Source organism: Micromys minutus, assembly GCF_963924665.1.
Source record: "Micromys minutus genome assembly, chromosome: 14".
Taxonomy (NCBI): Eukaryota; Metazoa; Chordata; class Mammalia; order Rodentia; family Muridae; genus Micromys; species Micromys minutus.
Genome location: NC_137983.1, coordinates 43989598 through 44011228, shown reverse-complemented (window position 1 = coordinate 44011228; position 21631 = coordinate 43989598). Strand labels below are relative to the sequence as shown.

Here is a 21631-nt window from a genome sequence, read left to right as displayed (position 1 = left end):
GCCCACAGAGGCTGTGGCTGCACACACAAGATCTACACAAGATCTGCTCCAAGCCTCTCTGATTGGCATTGTAGCACACAACTATAATCCTGCCACAAGTTCAAGATGGAGTGATCATGAGTTCAGGACCAGATTGGGCTACAAATTGCTATAATAAGATATATAATAAGAACCCTTGACAGGTAATCCCACACCTTAAGTTCAAATACAATGTACAGTAATGTTTGTTTGTTTATTACTAGAGCCCTTAGGAGGTTAGTTATCAAGTTGGAAGCAGTCCCTGCTTTTGTTTGTTCTAGATGGCTGGCTGAGGCTCTAGTGAAATTTCTATTTAAGCAAGTAACTCACTTTGTCAGCAAGTAATCATCTTCATTAGTGTAGACGGTCCAGCAGCCATTTGTATTTTGATATTAATTCCACTTACCCAAGAAGGGCTGCCTAGTCACATACTCAGGACTTCATCAGAACCTTCCCGTTCTTAGTAAAATAAAGGCAAGAGCCAGTGCTTGGGCAGGGGAAGGAAGGTGGAGAGAGAGGGTCAGAGGTAAGGGGAGGAGAGAGAGAAGGGCAGTAAAGGGATGCCTGATCACACAATTGATTTATTTCCCCATACCTGGTTGCCAACACTACTTTCCTAGATGGGTTAGAAAGCAGAACCAGTAACAGCTCCAAGATCACTCTCACTGACACCCACTGTGATGACCTCACAGCGATGCCCTCATGGCGATGCATGTGTAGGGCATCCTTACCAAACAGCTTTTTATGTGACAGTAATATGTCATCCAGTAATATGCCATACAACCCCCTTCCCTCCGCTAATCAATTCTTCTCCAGATCCACAGCCGAGAGTCTCATATATGCTAGCATAGATGTTCAACCATCATTCCTCTGGACAGATCAATAGAACAGACCGGAATGCCATGCAGCTACGATGCTTACTATCGTAAGGCAATCTATGATGACACCGGTAGAGGTCATCAGAAAGAAACTTATGGGCTATAAACTAGCGATTGCCAGCAATCCTAAAACCTAATCACCACAAGGGATTCATTTTATCGCTCCACACTTACCTTCCTCCGCTGGTGGTCATCTTGGTGTTACTCACACTTTCTTCTGTTATAGAGCTACAAGATTGAGAAACTTGTTTTTTTAAACAGGAAAAAAAAAAAAACAAATCTCAAACAATAAATATAAAGACCGTTGCCCAGGAAAACAGCATGGTTTGTAGACATGAAATGTAATTTTCCAATGTGAACGGGTGTCATCTGTGTTTTGAGCAAGACTTGCACTTAAGACTAACCCAAGTATTTATGCTGTGAACCCATAACTTATCCATAATATCTCAAGTCATTAAGCTGAATTAAGGCAAAAACATTAGAAATGTTCAAAAAAATCAGGTTAATCAAAACATACTACCCCGTTAACACAGAAAGTTTTCATTGCTTTTCTTTTGTTTCTGTTTTTGTGAACCTGCCAAAGCCAGTTTAAATTCCAGATAATCCCTAACAACCATATAAAAATATTAAACAATTTTGAGAATGTTTGTTATATGGATATATTTAAGCAATGCTTTGGATTTAAAATTCTGTGTTAAATGCTTTTCATTTAGATGCAAATAATGTTTATGTGGGCAAATGTATGTTTCAACCAACTCACAAGTGATATTGCACAACAAAAGACAAGCATTTCTGGCATGTCTGTGAAAGATTTTGTGTGTGTGTGTGTGTGTGTGTGTGTGTGTGTGTGTGTGTGTGTGTGCATGCACCTGTTCATGTATATGTACATGAGTGTCACAATTTATTTATTTATTTATTTATTTATTTATTTATTTATTTATTTAGGCACTCTGCAACTTTTTCAGGGTGTGGGTGGACACAGTGTCTCTTGAACCTAAGGCTCATTATTTTGACTAGATGGCCTGGACAGCCCCCCCAGAGATGCCTCATGTCTGGCTCCCAGCAGAGTGTTGGGGTTATAAGCTCATGCCACCATGCAAAGGCTTTTATATGGGGGCTGAGCTTATAGACTCAGGTTTGCATGTCAGCATGGTAAACACTTTTCTCACCGATCCATCTCCCCAGCCCAAAGGCAGGCATTCCCGTTTCTAAGTACTATTTAATAATTATTTTTACTGTCTATGAAATAAATGTATAGTTCTAAAACAAAAATATGTTATTTTCTCTTTTTTATTGTTAAATATGCTTTCCTCTTATTGTGGAAAATGCTTCTGCTGAATCTTCCTATAAGTTCTGAAGAAGTAAAACCAGAGGAAAATATTATGGCAAAATACTATGAAATTGTGGTTTGGAGCTTGACACAAGACAAGTGTCCTCATGCTGTCTCTTGTCAGTCTATCAATACTTCACCCAACTACTGTTGTGGAGAAGTAACATAAAGGTTTAGGAAAATAGATTTCGACTGTGGCTTTTCTTTTTATTTTGATATTATAGTTCTTCGTGCTGTAAGCCTAACAATGGGACAAGATGGCTTACTGAAAGGACCAGTGAATGGAGAGGCTAAACTTGCCTCCAAGATGCCTGCAGCAACATCGTCTTTCTCGGGGATGCTAGCAATCAAGAGAGTGGTTTGAGGGATGTGAATGCACATGGAAATCAACCCATTTTGCAGTGTGTCTCTGTGCCTCTCTTTGCATCTCCTTGCATCCAATCTTATCTTTAATGAGGACCCATCATTTTGTCTTGACCCATTTGATACAATAATAGTAAATATATGTGCATGTCTAATAGATACCTGTTGCTTTCGCTTCTTTCTCTGCCACATCGCCGACTCAGTTTACTTTGCTTTATAAATACAGCTAAGATAATCATAATTAAGGGTAGAGATATATAGAGGATGAGCCGAAGCCGTTGTTTTGGAAGAATACCATGAATTTCCTCCTTATAGCTTTTACCTTCCAGAAGGGAAAAATGCCAGTTTTAAGTTGTGTTTTGAGATTTTTTTACACTACATGGAAAAGTAGAAAATATATCATTACCAGAATTATTCCCCGACATTAAACACCTCATTTATATATACTACAGTATATTTTAAAAAACTTAAAATTAGACCAATCTATGTTATTGAACTGTTATTCTTTTAAAATTATTTTTCCCTTTTGAGATCATTGTTCCATGACCTCCATTTCTCTTTCTGCCCTTTCCACCCCTCCTTCCCCCTGTGTCCTCCTTGCTTTCTTTTAAAGTCATGCCCTCCTTTTTTAAAAAAAAAAATATTGCATGGGAGGGTGTGAAGAAAGCTACAATGTGCTCATATATTAAATAAAAAAGTTAGTGCTTTGTAAATGTATTTTCCTTGTTGCATACTTGTTAAGTTTTAAGCTACTAACATATACAGTGAAAACTTGGACACACCAGAAGAGGGCATCAGATCTCATTACAGATATTGTGAGCCACCATGTGGTTGCTGGGAATTGAACTCAGGACTTCTGGGAAAGCAGTCAGTGCTCTTAACCACTGAGCCATCTCTCCAGCCACATTCACTCATTTTAGTTGTGTGTGTGTGTGTGTGTGTGTGTGTGTGTGTGTGTGTGTGCAATATTCATGTACATACAATGCATTAATATACAACCTGGTAATTTCTTAGATGGTAAGACAATTACAAAGATTTATTTAATTCCTTTCTAATTCTTCAGCATACTTTGCAGAACTAAAGGACTATGCAGTCTATATAATAATGTGAACCAGTTTCAAGGATATGAAGGGTGGGAAATCAATTGTTCTATCTTTACACATAATTGTTCCTTCTGCTTATTCAAAGAAGCCAGACAAGTACAGATTTGGTACCTAGAATAGGGTTGTAGTCCCAGTGGATATTTGAGAGTATGGACACAGCATCCGAGTAGTAGTGAGGGGCAGGCTAGAAAATGCATCAGTTGCCATGAAGGGGCTGCTGGTGAAATTACATTTTAACATTATTCAAATGAGGTTTGGAAGTCTGCATCTTCTTAGAAACCGCATAAAGAATCAAGCATAGAAAATTGGTGATTCACCTACATTAAAGTCGAGTCTAGTGGTATCTCAGACAGAAACAAGGAGCATGCTGGCCTTCAGTGAAACACTATTGCTGGTACAAGGTAGAGAACTCTTAGCTAAACTGTGCTTTAATGGTTTGTAACGGATGGAATTTTCCAAGCCCTGCAAATGAATATTTACCAGAGGAGATTCTAAATGAAAATGTTGAAGTTGTAGTATATACCCTCCAGATTGCTTCTAGCAAAATCCAAGAATCAAAAAAACAGATGAAATAAAGAAGTAAATTCAAAGAAGAAGTACTCAACCTGCTCATATTTGGAAAAGGAAGTGTGTTCTCGAAAGGATACTAAAGAGTTCTTAGAAAGCCATATGTATAATGGGAATATACATATATAATGTGAAGTTAGACCAGAGGAAACAGAATTATGCCATAGAAGAAACACTGTCAGTCTGGGCCAAAGGAAACAATGAGGGACAGGAAAGCCATCCACTACAAACATGGCCTATCCTTTAAAAGAAGAATTATCTGGAAAACATTTCTATGATCATTAGGGGCTGCTTCCATGACTCCCACTTAAGGAGTTAAAGAGTTCCTGCTCAGTCTTAGAAGAGGGAAACATATCTTTAATTTCTGTAATATGACAGGGCCAGGCCAAGGAAGCTCTTACAGCCAAAACGACGGGCCCTTTGTGTACCTTCATGGATGACCCTACCTCTCCAGGGAGCACTGAGGGCAGACTATCAAGACAGCTAGTTCTGTGCATGTCTGGGCTCCAGTGGGAACTGGCTTGCTGGGCTCAGGCTTGCTCTGAGCCCACCCTTCCCTTCTTTTTATGTTATCCCCCTTTCGAAGTCCAGTCTCACTTCTGGTTCATCACTGAACTTGAGGAGTTTGCTTTGGTTTCCCAGGATGACAGTGTTACAGATGCATCGGTCCCTCAGAGCGAGCTGTGGTAAAACAAAGACTTGGGTTTGTCCTTGGGACCTTAAGAGGAGAGGTGTCTGACATATAGGAATTTACTTCTTGGTATGGCTATGACTTGTGGTAAAATGTGAGGATGTAGCAATAAAAATATCCTTAATAAATTGTTCGACTGAGTGTGGGTGGTGGAACAATGCCTGTAATCTCAGCACTCAGGAGAGAGGCAGGTGGATCTCTGTGAGTTTGAGGCCAGCCTGGTCTACAGAGTTCCAGGACAGCCAGGACTACAAGGAGGAACCCTACCCTGAGAAAGACAAAAGGATCTGCGCATCTAGATGACTAAGTGTTAGTTTGTTCTTTGCTTTTTCAGAACTGGCAAGAAGGCTGGAAAGCTTATGCAAGTTCTAAGGACCCAAATAAATTATTTAGAGCATATATATATATATATATATATATATATATATATATATATATATATATATATATATTGGGTACTGATTTAATGTGTATGTCTAATCAAGTTTTATTTTTAAAATGTTAATCTTAGGCCTCAGCTAAATATCACACCATAATTAAAAATGACAAGCTTGGGGGACTATCTGGGGTTTCAAGAGCCATACTTGGAAGCCTACACTGATGTGGTCAGAGGGACTTAGAGGAAGAATATGTCCCTCATATATGTCAGATATGGGACAAGACTTTGGCTCAGTGCAGCACTGCAGTACCTATCTGCAGAAGAGGACAAGGCTGTCTTCTTAAATGCTAAGTCTAAATCTAAACAAACAAATGAAAACTACTGTAAAGCACTCTCTTTGAAATAGCATCTCCACAGCTGTAATATGTCCGTTGTCCATCTGTATCCTCAGCACCCAGATCAAAGGAGGCTATCAGATGCTCTGTGACAAATCCTTAGGCTTGGGGTTTATTATTCAGGATGCCTCTGTGCTATCCATTGGATGCCACTGGAAAATCTTTAGAAGATCCAATGGGATTATATTTCTCTTTCGGGCTGTCAATCAGATGCTGCTGTGTTGAGGTTTTTATCTTTTACTGTTTGTTGTAATGCTAAGTGTTGGACTCCAAGATTAGGAGTCTGAAGTAGTCTGAGGGACCCTGCCCCCCAGTTAATTCTGATTGGTAAATAAAGACACCAGCAGCCAATAGCTGGGGCGATGAGACGTAGGTGGGGTTTAGGTTACCTGGGATAGAGATCCTGTGGAAGGGAAAGGGAGCTGTGGAAGAGGAAGAATATTCAGGAGGGAGAAGGAGAGCCGCAATGGGATAGCTGAGCCATTAAAAAAATAAAATAAAATAAAAACGTGCCCATGTAGACTGGCCAATTAGAGTTAAGAGCAGGCCAAATGGAGCATAGAAATTAGTAAGTAGTAATTCAGAGTTGTCAGTAGGAAAGTGGGGTCTAACAGCATGGAGGGCAGGCAGTTGCCCAGTGACTGTGCTGCTTAAGGCATATTAAAAATATAGAGGCTTCAAGTGTGTCTTTCATCTGGGAACATAAATGGTCTAAGGCTGGGAGGGACCCCACACTGGGATTTATTTTATTTTATTTTATTTTATTTTATTTTATTTTACTATGCTGCTGTCTTATTGTGATGACAAAGAGTCTCTAGGTTTCACTTAAGTGTAGGCCATGGTGACCACTCTCAATGGAGATCACATCTGGTAGGTGGTTAGGGGCATCTACTGTGGGGGAGCTACTCTAGCTACTTAAACTGACCTCTTACAGGGTTTCTACACACTCCATCTTTAAAAAGGAGTCTAGTTGAACAACCAGCCAACTGCACACTGTACTTTAAATCTGTTAAGCAAAGCCTTTGTCAGTCTAGATATAGAGAAGACATTTTCTCTAACCTTATCCCCTTCCCCTGAACACACCTAGCCAGACCAGAGATATCCGTGGAAAGCCCCCACTATGCAGGACCACACATGGCCAAGAAGGCCGTCTTCTCTTTCATACGACAAGAAAGAAATCTTAGTAAATGCCTGTACATATTCCTAGGATACAAAGAAGGGACCAAAATCTTCGGTTATAAAACTCATTATCACACAGGAGTGAATCTGCTGTGTGTCCAGCAGGGGGAGTCTTTTCTATAGGAAGGTTTGGATACTCTGAAGGGGGAGAGGACGGTCGTAAAAAAGTAAAATAAAGTAAAAGTACATTCCTACTGTCCTAGAAACACACAGATAGTTGAGGGAAGCCTATGTGTGCTGAGAATAGCAGGAGTTACTCATCTGTGTGTATCCTATGGTCATTTCTGGGAACAAAGTAGTTGGGAGGAAAAGCCTTTATTTTCAGTCTTCAGATACAAGGCTTGAAGGAGTAGAGCCGGCTCTTATATAGAAGCCTCTGGTCTGAAGACCAGCTCTCCTGATACCAAGGGAGTTATACAAACTCCCAAAGGAAAAGAAGCAATTGGTAGTTCATAGGCTATAAAGAGAGGGTGAGGAAAGGAGGGAAGGAAGGAAAAAGAATCAACAGAATGACTGATACTATTCTAAACAAGAACTTTTGGAGACAATTCAGTGCTAACAACTGAAATCGGCTATTCAAATCATATGAATTGGATTTCTACATTGAAATTGCTGATACTGGGCATGCTTTGATCTTAATGTGTAATCTCAGACTAATATAGGGAAAGAATCTAAGAAACTGGATGGTCCATTTTTTAACCTTATGCAAAATCCCATTTGCTGCATTAGCTACTACGTGATAAAGATGTGGCCCTTTAACTTATCCTCTTACACGCTATATTCAATCAATATAATTTTAAGAATGCCAACCTTCAGTATAATATTTGTGTCCATCATCAATGCTTCCAAACTGTCCTTTTCGTTCCTCACAGAAAGGAGGGTTATACCCTTTATCACAATGGCAATGATTAAAATTGTTGCAAATCTGGATAAATTTAAAAAGAAGAACTCAGTTCCACATAGCACTGAATTCTGGGAAATTTAGTTTAACTACAAATTCACCAAGTTTCCTTATAGTTGTCAATACTTTAGAGGCTATATTTAAGTTTCTGTAGCTAAGTTATCTTTTTTCAGTTTTTTACCTAGTTTTTTTTTTCCAATTCCCTAGAACCACATCTGAGTACCACAACTGCCAATAACATCCAGCTGATTGTCACTTAATACTTTCTAGCTTCACTGGGCAGCTCAGATTCTAGTAAGGTTGGCAATGACTTCCTCACAACATCCTGCCTCTTGCCTTGTCTCTATAAGCAGAGGATTGTATAGTTCTGTGGCTACACAAGGATGTACCTGAACATTCTATAGTCCGCATGTTCATCAAACATTTTACATGCCCAGAACTATATTCTGTAGCTAGTTGGCAAGTTCCTTAAAAGGAGGAGGCTAGAGTTACAAATTATAACAAATATAGTAAAGATAACATATTTGTTATATTTTAATATGTAATCATAAAATAGCATATGTTGTAAAATACATGATATAATAAAATAAAATTAATAAAATATATAACATAATAAAGTTGATAAATGACACCATACACAAGAAAAGTGGCAAAAAAAAAAAAAACCACAAGTCGGTTATAATGCCTTCTTAGTGAATTGCTAAAGCCATATTGATGAAATGAATACTTACCCCATGGTTGTTGCAATCTCTAGAAGAATTACACTTTGCTAAATCGATGAAAGACTTAGTTTCTCGGCATTCTGTTTCTATACAAAACTGAAGCAAAGCAAGACAAAGATGAGAAAAAAGGCATGTGAAAATTGGAAGCATGGACCAAATGCAAGATACTTTTGGGAAAAAAATCAGAAATCATATTACCCATAATTGGGATTCAAATCTATGAGAATATAGTCAAGAATGACGGTAATCGTTACACATTGCAATGAGCTTCGTGCCTGCAGATTTTAAATCATACAAGGACATCTGAGTCTTATTTTCAAACCATCTATGTTAAGAAGTCCTCTTAGAAAGGCAGAGGGCAAGCAGGAGATAGTATCAGTTTTTATCACACTGGCAGGGAAGATCACATGCTCTGCAGTGAGTGACAGCTTACAGATACATCATCTTTGTGATGAGCTTTCATCAAGAGTAACTAGCACATACCATTTACATCAAAAGTGGAATTATTGCTGACATAAGGTTGTCTGTAGGCCTTTAAAAGTGACCTGAAGGAGGGATAAGAAAGAGCCTGGGATCTGGGAGCTAGAAGCCAGAAGATCTTCGGACTGTTATAGGAAGGGCTGAGGATGACATTCTGGTGGGAATCTTGAAACTCAGCATGCTGAGAGGCAAAGGGGAACTGGCTCCTGAGGTTTTAAAAGATTGTAGGGATGGTGATTAGGAACTTGGCTACAGGTCCCTATAATATTCTGGCAAACATTCCAGATGCTTTCTGTCTATTTCTTAAAACTCAGTTGAAGCTAAATTCTGCCATAATAGGCTAATTTGTTCGATAGAAAGCATGGTAAGACATTCAGGCTGTGTGTTGTGGTTACTGCTTATTTACTCTGGTTAAAGTTAGAGAGAGCAGAAGGCAGAGTTGGAAAACATGCTGTTTGTCAAGGAAGGGGAAGATTTAATGATGCAGGTAAAGGCAGCATTAGGGGAGCAGTTCTGGGGGAGCCCCTCAATTCCTGAAGATGAGCATCATCAGGTTGAAATCTCTTGCTTCAAATTGGTACAATGGGAAATGTTCTCCAAGGGAAAGAGCGCACTCTTCAAAATTTTGATCTTTTAAATTCAAGTTCATTTGAAAAGGAGAAAGCCTAAGCACAAAAAAAAATGTACAAGAGGGTTCTCCTCTCAAAAAACACCTCTGAGCAGCATTTCCCGAGGACCAGCAGAGACCAGCATGTCTGGGTTCCAAGAAGGTCAAGCTACATCTCAAATTGGCAGTAAAACTTGACAGCATCATTCAAGTAACACTTTTTTTTTTAATGAGTGTAATGAGCACATCTGATAGAGGACTAATATCCAATGTATACAAAGAATGCAAGAAGTTAAACTCCAGAGAATTAAATAACCATATTTTAAAAATGAAAGACAGAGCTAAACAAAGAATTCTCAACTGAGGAATATGGAATGGCCAAGAAGCACCTAAAGAAATGTTCGACATCCTTAGTCATCAGGGAAATGCAAATCAAAATAGCCCTGAGATTCTACCTCACACCAGTCAGAATTGCTAAGCTCAAAAACCAGGTGACAGCAGATGCTGGAGAGAATGTAGAGAAAGAGGAACACTCCTCCATTGTCTCCTGAGAGACTCTGCTAGAGTATGACAAATACAGAGGCAGATGCTAGCAGCCAATTGTTGATCTGAGAATGGAGTCCTCAATGGAGTGGCTAAAGAAAAAATTGAAAGAGCCAAAGGGATTTGCAACCCCATAAGAACAACAATACCAACCAACCAGAGCTCCCAGGGACCAAGCCACTATCCAAAGAGTACACATGGATGAACCCCTGGCTCCAGCTGCATATGTAGCAGAGGATGGCCTTGTTTGTCATCAATGAGGAGAGAAGCCCTTGTTCCTACAAAGGCTCAGTGCTCCCAGTGTAAAAAAATGTTAGGGCAGGTAGGCAGATGAGAATAGGTGGCTGGGTGTGTAGGAGAGCACCCTCATAGAATTAGGGGAAGGGACAATGTGATAGGGCATTTATAGAAGTGAACCAAGAAAGGGCATAACATTTGAAATATAAATAAAATATATCCAATAAAAAATGATTCATTAGATGTCAAGTTAGTAAGAGATGGCCTTGTGGTGGTTAACACCAAATGGCAACTTGTTGGGATCTAGAGTCATCAAGGAGACAACACTCTGGTCATATCTGTGAACGGTGTTCTACACTGGGTTGATGTGAGAAGGCTCACCCTACTCTGACAGTAGGCTTCATTTTAAAAAAAGAAAAGAAAGAAAGAAAGAGATTGAGTTCATGACAAGAAGCCAGCACACTCAGTTAGGGTTTCATAGCTGTGAACAGATACCATGACCATGGCAACTCTTATAAAGTTAAACATTCCACTGGGTCTGGCTAACATTTTCAGAAGTTTTGTCTATTATTGTCATGGTGGGAAATATGGCAGCATGTAGACAGACACTGTGCTGGAGAAGAAGCTGAAAGGTCTACATCTTGACCTACAAGCAGAAGAAGCAACTGTACACCACACTGGGAGTAGCATGAGCATGTGAGACCTCAAAGTAGCTGATCTAATATCCAATAAATTCGACTTTCAACCAAAAGTTAACAAAAAAAGATAAAGAAGGACACTTCATACTCATCAAAATAAAATATCTACCAACATGAACTCTCAATTCTGAATATCTATATCCCAAATGCAAGGGCACCCACTTTGTAAGAGAAATGTTACTAAAGCTCAAACTACAGATTGAACCTCACACAATAAAAATGGGAGACTTCAACACCCCACTCTCACCAGTGGGGTGAGATCACCAGTGGACAGATCACAGAAACAGAAACCAAACAGAGATACAATGAAACTATCAGAATCTGTGAACCAAATAGATTTAACAGACATCTACAGAACATTTTACTCAAAAACAAAAGAATAGATCTTCTTCTCAGCACTCCATGGTACTTTCTCCAAAACTGACCATATAACCAGGCACTAAACAAGCCTCAACAGTTACTTGAACACTCCCACTAAAATTATGGACAAGTAAGGATGCCCACTCTCTATTTATTCAATATCGTACTCTCTTAAGTAATTAGAAAACAAAAGGGGGTCAAAGGGCAACAAATTGGAAAGAAGTCAAGATATCACTATATGTGGATGATATGATAATATACATAAGCCATCGTAAAACTTCACCAGAGAACTCCTATTATCTGATACCTTCAGCAAATTCGGTGAATATAAAATTAACTCAAACAAATCAGTAGTCTTCCTCTACACAAAGGATAAAAGGGCTGAGAAAGAAATTAGAGAAATGACACCCTTCACAATAGTCACAAATAATATAAAATATCTTGGTGTAACTCTAACCAATCAAATGAAATATCTGTATGACAAGAACTTCAAGTCTTTGACAAAAAGAATCAAAGGCTTCAGAAGATGGAAAGATCTCCCATGCTCATGTATCAGCAGGATTAATATAGTAAGAATGGCCATCTTGCCAAAAGCAATCTACAGATTCAATGCAATCCCCATCAAAATCCCAACACACTTCTTCAAAGACAAGGAAAGAGCAATTCTCAAGTTCAACTGGAAGAACAAAAAACCTAGGATACTGAAAACAATCTCAACAATAAAACAACTTTTGGGAGAACCACCATCTCTGACCTCAAGCTCTACTACAGAGAAATAATAATAAGAAGCGCGTGGTCTTGGTATACAGACAGACAAATCAATAGAATAGAATTGAAGACCAGAAATGAACCCACACACCTATGGCAACTTGATCTTTGACAATGAAGCTAAAACCATCCAGTGGAAAAAAAAGACAGCATTTTCAACAAATGGTGAATTGATCCATTTTTATCTCCTTGTACAAAGCTCAAGTCCAAGTGGATCAAGGACCTTCACATAAAACCAGATACATTCAAACTAATAAGAGAGAAAGTGGGGAAGAGCCCTGAACACAAGAGCACAGGGGAAATTTTCCTGAACAGAACACTAATGTCTCATGCTATAAGATTAACGATTGAGAAACGTGACCTCATTGAAAAGATTAAAAAGATTGAAATAAAATTGAAAAGATTCTGTAAGGCAAAGGACAGTAAGACAAAACACCAACCTATAGATTGGTTAAAAAAAAAAAAAAAACGTTTACCAACCCTACATTCAATAGAGGGCTAATCTCCAAAATGTACAAAGAACTCAAGAAATTAGACTCCCGAGAACCAAATATTCTTATTAAAAATGGGGTACAGTGCTAACAAAGAACTCTCAACTAAGGGATCTCTAATGGCTGAGAAGCACCTAAAAAAATGCTCAATATGCCTACTCACTGGTAAGTGGATATTAGGTCAAAAGCTCAGAATACCCACAATACAATTCACAGGCCATATGAAGCTTAACCAGAAGCAAGACCAAAGTGTGGATGCTTTAATCCTACTTAGAAGGGAGAACAAAATAATCATGGGTGGTAGGGGGAGGGCAAAACCTGGGAGAAAGTAAGGAGGGGGGGAAAGGGTGGCAGGACCAGGTATGGGAAGAGATAGGACAGAAGACTAGAGGGTCAGGAAAATAGAAATATGTAGCAGTGGGTGGTGGGGAATTGGAGGAACCACTAGAAAGTCCCAGGATTCAATGTGGATGACATTAGCTGAAATGTCCAGCAGAGGTGAGATAGAACCTGAAGAGATGACTTCCAATAAACAGTCATGGTCCCCATCTGAGGGATGGGGCTACCCACTCATCTTGAAATTTTTAACTCAGAATTGTTTCCTTTTAGAGGAAATGCAGGGACAAAAATTGGAGCAAAGACTGAAAGAAAGGCCATTCAGAGACAGCCCTACCTTGGGATCCATCCTATTTTCAGACAACAAACCCTGACACTATTATTGATGCCAAGAAGTGCTCCCAGCCTAGCATGGCTGTCCTCTGAGAGCCTCCACCAGCATCTAAGACAGAGGCAGATGCAACCAACCATCCAACTGAGCCTGGGGACCCCAGTAGAAGAGTTAGGGGAAGGACTGAAGGAGTTGAAGAGGTTTGCATCCCCGTAGAAAGAACAACAATATCAAACCAACCAGATTCCTAAGAGCTCCCAGGGACTAAACCACCAACTAAAGAATACACATGGAAGAACCCATGGCTCCAGCAGCGTATGTAGCAGAGGATAGCTTTATCTGGCATCAATGGGATGGTAGGTCCGGTGGAGACTTGTTGCCTCAGAAAAGGAGGATGTTAGAGGGGTGAAAAGGAAGTGGGTGGGTGGGTGGGTGTGTAGGTGAGCATCCTTTTAGAAGCAAAGGGGAGAGAGATAGGATGGAGGTTTTCAAAGGGGAGACCAGGAAGGGGAACAACATTTGAAACGTAAATAATCAAAATTATCAGTTTAAAAAAAAAAAGTAGAATGAACTAAAAAAAAAAAAAAAACACTAAAACTAGCAGAAGAAATCAAACACTAGAGTGGAGAGAAACAAAATAGAAACAATAAAGTCAATAAAACCAAACGTTGAGTGTTTTTTTTTTAAAAGGGGCAAACTTGACCAAGTCTTCTATTGCAAGAAATATGTTTTAAATGTTTTGCTCAAATAAGCAAGATCAGAAAGGATAAATCAGAACATTACTAACAGTTGTACAGAAATAAGAATGTGAGGACAACCTTTTGCCAAACAAACAGGATAATGTAGTTAGAATGGACCAACTTTTAGAAGCACAAAACCTGTTAAGAACTGTTATGTTTTGAGTCTGAAACATCCCAGATCACCCTATGTGTCGAGACTTAAGAGGCTAGCTGAAGGGTTGTGAGGCAGTGACTAAGTCACGAAGGTTCTGTTTTCAGAATTAGATCAATCCATTCATGGATTCATAATGTGATGGCAACACTGTATACTGGTAAAAACTAGAAAATTGGGACCTAGTTGAAAGAACCAGGTCACTGGAGGCATGACCACAAAGGACTTAGTTTGTTCCTGCTCCCATTATTTCTGCTTCACAACTGGAAAGAGATTCCCTACCTCAGGTCACAACAATGAAACTGTCAATCAAGGGCTGAAGTGTCTGAACTCATAAGACCAACAGATGGATGGACAGACAGGTAGGTGAACGGATAGATAGATAGATAGATAGATAGATAGATAGATAGATAGATAGGTAGGTAGGTAGGTAGGTAGGTAGGTAGGTAGGTAGGTAGGTAGGTAGATAGATAGATAGATAGATAGATAGATAGATAGATAGATAGATAGATAGATAGATAGAATAGATAGATAAAAATCCTCCCACCTTAGGAATATTTTCACATTGACCCAATACAACTATACAAGGAACATAGAGCAGGTCGAAATAGAACACTGACCAGGACTAGTAGAGACATATAATCAGTAATCAAATATATTCCTACAAAGAAAATCCTAATCCCTGGCTTCACACAGATTTTTTTTTTTCAGTTTGGGTACCATCCATTTATTATAAAAGGAGGTATGGAAATTATTTACATAATTTCAGTTGACATGCTTTCCAAGAATGCTACCATCTCTAAATAAGAAATAAAAATTATTTTCCATCACCTCTGATTATGGTTAATAAAGAGCTGTTAGATCAGGAGAATTTGCCATGACAGACTGCTCACTATGGGAGAGCACCCATGAGGACACACATGGACCAGAGTGAGCCAGGGAAAGACTCAGATGCCAGTAAAGGACCACGTGGGTGGGAAATAGGCAGCACAGAGGGTTAGATTAGCTCGAAACCTGCCCGGCTTAGTGTATGCAGCCTTTTAACAAAAAAAAACACTAGGTCTCTGTTTCATTTATTAAAGAGCTAAAATGGGCTAAAAAACAGGACATTACTTAGAAGCAAAAGGGGTGAATAATGACACCCCCATCCCCCCACACACCAAGAATGACCTTTACACTACAGGGATGCATAGTGGTATACTGGCTGTTCAACATAGGGAGTAAACTTGGCACTAAATTACTCAGCTCTACATGATTAAGATGGGAGTCTTTGTTATAGGCATTTTACCACAGGGAAGAAATTGTAATACACACACGCACACACACACACACACATAGTGCTTGATATAGTATCAGATAAATATGAACAGCAAAAATACCAGAAATGGAAATTAATGTAAAGAATCTCAAGTTACCATGTCAGGGCCACAGATTGTGCCATCTTGCACAAATGTTTCATCTCTCTCCGACATCTCTGAATATGTTGACATTGTTGACTTTAATACCCTCCCACCTTTATACAGAGCTATGCATAAGTCATCTCGGATCTGTCCATAAGCTGCAGACATATTGGCTTTGTTGAATAGCTTCTTAAATGGCCATGTACAGATTAATTTCCCACAGAGAGAATTTCTGGAAATAATGGCAAAGTTCTTTTAGCATTTATTTAAATAAGTAGCTTCTAATACAAATTAACAATTAAGGTTCCATGTTAGGAAAATCAGCAACTGTAGTCCCATCTTCCCTAAACTTTTGATTTCTGTCTTCTCTCCCTACACAATGTAAAAATAAAATTTACTCTTCTTTAACATAATGTCTTCCTAATTTAAATTCAGGTTGAAGACTTTCTTCCATAAGAACTTAGCATAACTATGACTCTTCTTTTGAATGAGACAATTTTAGGAGTAAAATGAAAAGTGATAATCATAACATGCTGACAGCTCTTTTAGGTCTTGTTTTCGCTACTGAAATTTGGACAAATTACCAGTGACTTATCATGGGTTTTTGTTTCTCTTTGTTGTTGTTGTTGTAAGAAAATCAAGGTAATTCTTATTAGATACATTGTGAGGTATGTCAAGTTTATTATAAATATATAATATATACAAACTGTCTAATACAATGTCTGCTTCACCATAACCATCTCTAGAAGCTGTCTCCAAGGTCTTTGCACCTTTGCACTATAGGCACTAAACACATGTTCCAATTGTAAGGAACGACGACTGTTCAGGTGAGGTCATAAGACAAAGGAAAACTGGCAAACTACTGCTCCACTGTTGTTCACTCAGAATAGATTTTAGGATTTAAGAATCTATATTCTAAACCAAAGTATAATTTTATAAGTACATACTCGAAAGCACAATATCTGTTAACACAGTTGCCAAATCTATCACCTCTTGAATTGAACTCTTCATAGCACGCAAATGAACCTGATCTCACATCTAAAGATAAAGAGAAAAAGAATTAAGACAAATTAAGTGTTCAGATCACACTGAGGAACTGATAAGAGTCAGACTGGGAACGGTACTGTGATCCCTTAGGGTCAAAACCTTGCTGGGATTGAGGTATCTGAGTTTTAACCCACCCTAGTACTGATCAAGAAGGAAGAAAATGAGGGAGGAAGGGAGGGTGGCTTAGAAGTTTCATATATTAAGAAGGAGGGGCAAACGTGCTCCTCTCTGTTCCCTTTGAATTGTTTTCTTCCCTAGTTCTTTCTTTACTGGGAAAAATACAGTTCATTCTTTATCACAGAGCCAAGTGCTCAGGGTGCAGCACAGGCTGAGCCTCCCTCCTGCGCCCCATGCTAGAGTGGCCCCTGCCCTTACACCCTGGTCAGCATACCAGGGGTGTTGAATTCTTAAAGTAGAAAGAGCAAGACCCATCTACAGCAACCAACACATCTATAGACAGAGATTGGGAAGGGGTGGTGGTGGTGTGTGAGTCATGGCTAGTCTTAAAAAAATAGTGACAACACAACTCCAGCTCCTGTACCAGCTGCCCCTGTGACTTTGGCTGGGAGGTTTAAGGGTGAGTCCTGTGGTTCATGTCAGGCATTTGGAACTCAGATCATTAGCTTTCATTTGCTATTCATTGACAAAAGATTCCCCTTCCCCTACTGATCACAAATGTCACCTCCAGAGGGGCATAATTCCTATGTGTAGATACATGTGTGAAGGGAATCCACAACTGTCTGTCATTCTTTACTTGAAAAGAACCCTGTTTAAAAAAATAATAATAAGCCTGTCTTAATTTAACCAATACTTTAAATCTAATTTAGCCCTGGGCAGAATTGGATGGTACAAAATTTAAAAGGCTATTCGAAAATTCGGTGACCAAGATAAATAACATCTTCATGCAGTTTCGGTTCTTTGAGAAAGCAATCCCTGTATCAGCTTCCTGCACGTACAGGGAAGACAAGCATATGCCACTACACTGATTACATTTTTCAAAGTCAACATTAACACAAAAAGCATTTGTTGTGAATGAAACACTGAAATTTTTTTAAAAGGAAATAGCATATTGGCTTCGAAGCAGTGAGAACTACCCTGTGGAGACTCTCTGGCCTGAATACCCTGCCACCACAGCCCAGAATGCTTAGTGCAGTCAAATGCAGGATGCTCTAATACAGTAGTTCTCAACCTTCCTAATGCTGCGACCCTTTAACCCATGTTGTGGTTACCCCCAACCATAAAATTACTTTTGTTGCTACTTCATGACTGTAATTTTTTTGCACCTCAGCATTCTCTTTGGTACCCTTTCCTTTTAGGTTTTTGAGGCTGCAGACAATAAGCCTGGTGGCTTTGTTTTCTTGATTCCTGAAACACCACAACTCTGAAGTACTTACTCTCAGTTCTTCAAGGACAAGATTTTTTTTTTTCCTGAACCACTCAGGAAAACTGACGGGTCTTCAGACATAAATCTGAAGGTACAACTCCAGAAAGAGACAAACTGTCAACGGCTGCAGGGAACCTTTCCAGATAGACCCAAGCTCCTCCCAGCTGTGCTGTGAGCTACCGTTGCTCTTGAAACTCCAGGATACACAGTTCTGGGGCTATGCCATCACCTGATGAAAGAATATTCTCAGAAGAGATTCTGAGAGGTATGAGCCATTTCTGAGAATTGAGACGTTGGCAGCAATGACAGATCTTGTTTGGCTCTTGCTGTTTGTTCTACGTTCTTCAGGTATAGAGGGTACCTACCTTACATGCTACGTAGCAAGTTCCAGGCTGCCCCAGATTATAAGAGAGCCTGCCTTAAAGATTAAGTAATTAATAAAAGGGAACAACAGGCGGAGGTGGCTTATGCCTTCAGTCCCAGCACTCAGGAGGCAGAGACAGGTTGATCTCTGTGTTCCAGCCAGCCTGCTCTACCGAGTGAGTTCCAAGACACACAGGGAGGCTCCATCTCAAAAAACAAACAAACAAACAAACAAAAAAAAAAAACCCACCAGAGAAGAGACATTTCCTCTGTGAACTTTCAAAGCAACCATGTGAGATGACAATAGAAATGTGCAGCTTTTCACACTGGGGGAGGAGACACGTTTCTACACCTAAGTCCTTAAATTTGGCTCTTTTAGAGGACCTGGAACTGAGATGTAGAGCGAATAAAAAGTTTTAAAAAGCATCAAGTGGGCACCTGCTATGTCGCCATGATGTCAGCTATCTGGTACAGGAAGCGAAGAGAGAGGAGCTGAGAGGGTGACTCCTCCACCCAGAAAAAAAAAAAAATGTTTGTCACTGAAATCCGATAGAGCTCAATAAAATAAGATCTGGTTGAAGACAGTAGGCTAGCAAATCTGTTTTCTGGTATGAAGTTTAAATACATTTGAACCTATGTGGGCCCAGATGTGTACATTCCAGACTAAGGTTACACTCTAAAGAGATAGAAAACGGTATGAAATCCATAACTAAAACTTGATTTGTGGGAGCGGTCATACAGATACCAATCTAAAGAAAGAGGGAGGAGGCTCCGGTATCTACCCACTTTCCTTTGATTCATCAATTTGTTAAACTGTTTAGCCCATGGGTTGTCCACAATGTTTGATCTTGTGTTTAATGTTTTAAAAGACTACCCAAAATCTCAGGCAGGGACTGGAGAGATGGTTTGGTGGCTAAAAGTACTGGCTGCTTTAGCAGAGGGCCCAAATTCAGTCCTTAGCACCCATGTGGAGGCTTACAACTGCACGCAACAGTTCCAGGAAGCCTACATGCTCTTCTGGTCTCTACAGTCAAACATGTGGTACACGTGTGTACCTATAGGCACTCCCAGGGACACATACAGTAAAAATTAATTAATCGTTAAAATGTTTCTCTTAAGTTTCGGGCAATAATATAGACGGCATTCATTACTGTTTTGATCGACCCCAAAGGTGGGGAAAACGTGAGCATCCCATGATGGCAGCCACAAACTTTACCCTGAGCTCCTAAGAGTCTTCACAAGACGTCTTTATTGGATTTCTTTAAAATCAGTGTTGTTATGGGCAGGGAGATGATTCGGTGGATCATAGACTTTCATTACACAGGGAAGGAGTAGTGTTGGAATTTCTGGATCCACCTAAAAACCCGGGCCTGAAATTCCAGGGGCAGAAAAACAAGGATTATCCCCAGAGCTGCCTACCAACCAGCCTGGCTTCTGTGACTAAGTTCCAGGCCACTCTTCAAATACAAGTGTGTTATAATGGTATGACACATGTTGGCCAGAGATAACTCCTTTAGTGGAATGTGAGGATGTTTCCAAGCCATACCTTTATGGGTGTTAGTGGGACAGACTGGGGATTCAGCCTGAGATTTCTTGTTCTCAGCTAGCATGAACCCCATCCATTCAGAGTCTATTTTTCCATTCAGAAAAAAAAATAAAAGTTCCAACACTCCAGTAAGAAACTGAGTTGTCAAAGTCGTTCATCAGCAGACTCTTGACACACTTTTCTCCACTAGAAACCCAGATTCTTTACATTTAAACTAAACCCCATCACCACAAAATCAGATGTAAGACTGTGAGGAAGCTGCGTTCAGCTTACACGTTCACATAGGAATTCAGTGTCAGTTCATCTCTTGGAAACACTAAGGGAGACTTTAGTCATTACTGGGTGACATGTTTTTGTCCCATAGAAATGAATAATGGGTATTGGGATAATAATGTTTTAGAAGGATAGTTTGGCACTTACATTGCCCAAGCAAGTTTACACATTGCTTGTTAGCTATCCGACAAAATCCTCGATAGCAGAAGGCTTCACCTGAGTCGCAATACTGCCCATCTCGTGAGAATGTATTAGGGACGCAATACGGATCGTTTCCATTACAGTACTCTATAAAGTCACATTCATCTACCGACGGTCTACAAATTATATCACTCGATTTTACCTAGAAGAAAACATAATGAATTACTTCCAGGGATGCATTTTTGGCTCTCTCTCTCTCTCTCTCTCTCTCTCTCTCTCTCTCTCTCTCTCTCTCTCAAGTTGTAAAAGAAAAGGCTCTGGGTAGTTCTGAGTGAAACTCAAGAGACCCATTACCTATGGCCTCCCATAGGATGATACAGCAGGGGACCCAATACAACATGAATGTGTCTATCAAAAAATGTTTCCTCTATCCTACTTCTGATAGAGGGCTAGTATCCAATGTATACAAAGAACTCAAGAAGTTAGACTCTAGAGAATCAAATAATCCTATTTTTTAAAATGGGGTACAGAGCTAAACTGAGGAATATCAAATGGCTGAGAAGCACCTAAAGAGATGCTCAACATTCCTAGTCATCCAGGAAATGCAAATCAAAACAACCCTAAAATTCCACCTCACACCAGTCAGAATGGCTAAGATCAAAAACTCAGGTGACAGCAGATGCTGGCGAAAATGTGGAGAAAGAGGAACACTCCTCCACTATTGGTGGGGTTGTAAACTGGTACAACCACTCTGGAAATCAGTCTGGCGGTTCCTCAGAAAACTGGACATAGTCCTGAGGACCCAGCTATACCACTCCTGGGCATATACCCAAAAGTAGCTCCATCCAACACCTAACAAAGACACATGTTCATAGCAGCCTTATTTATTATAGCCAGAAGGTAGAAACAACCCAGATGTCCTTCAACAGAAGAATAGATATAGAAATTGTGGTACATATACACAATGGAGTACTACTCAGCTATTAAAATGAGTTCATGGAATCCCTAGGTAAATGGATGGAACTTACAGCTATCATCCTGAGTGATGTAACCCAGTCACAAAAGAGCACTCATGGTATGTACTCACTTATAAGTGGATACCAGCCCCAAAAGCTCAGAATACCCAAGAAACCATCCACAGAAGTTATGAAGCTCAAAAAGAAGGAAGTCCAGAATGTGGATGCCTTAGTCCCTCTTAGAAGGGAGAAC

At 39.7% G+C, this 21631-nt stretch overlaps 1 protein-coding gene across 1 annotated transcript in view; it reads right to left on the bottom strand.

Annotated features, from left to right (window-relative positions):
- Positions 1-21631, bottom strand: part of LOC308429920 (disintegrin and metalloproteinase domain-containing protein 5-like) — a gene marked incomplete at both ends in the record, with an annotated part of 62250 nt that overhangs the window by 13340 nt on the left and 27279 nt on the right. The window contains 5 exons of the mRNA XM_080928954.1: positions 7714-7828; positions 8536-8622; positions 15684-15900; positions 16616-16706; positions 20429-20624. Coding sequence (XP_080785080.1) covers positions 7714-7828; positions 8536-8622; positions 15684-15900; positions 16616-16706; positions 20429-20624 — 706 coding nt within the window. The remainder of the gene's footprint in view (positions 1-7713; positions 7829-8535; positions 8623-15683; positions 15901-16615; positions 16707-20428; positions 20625-21631) is intronic.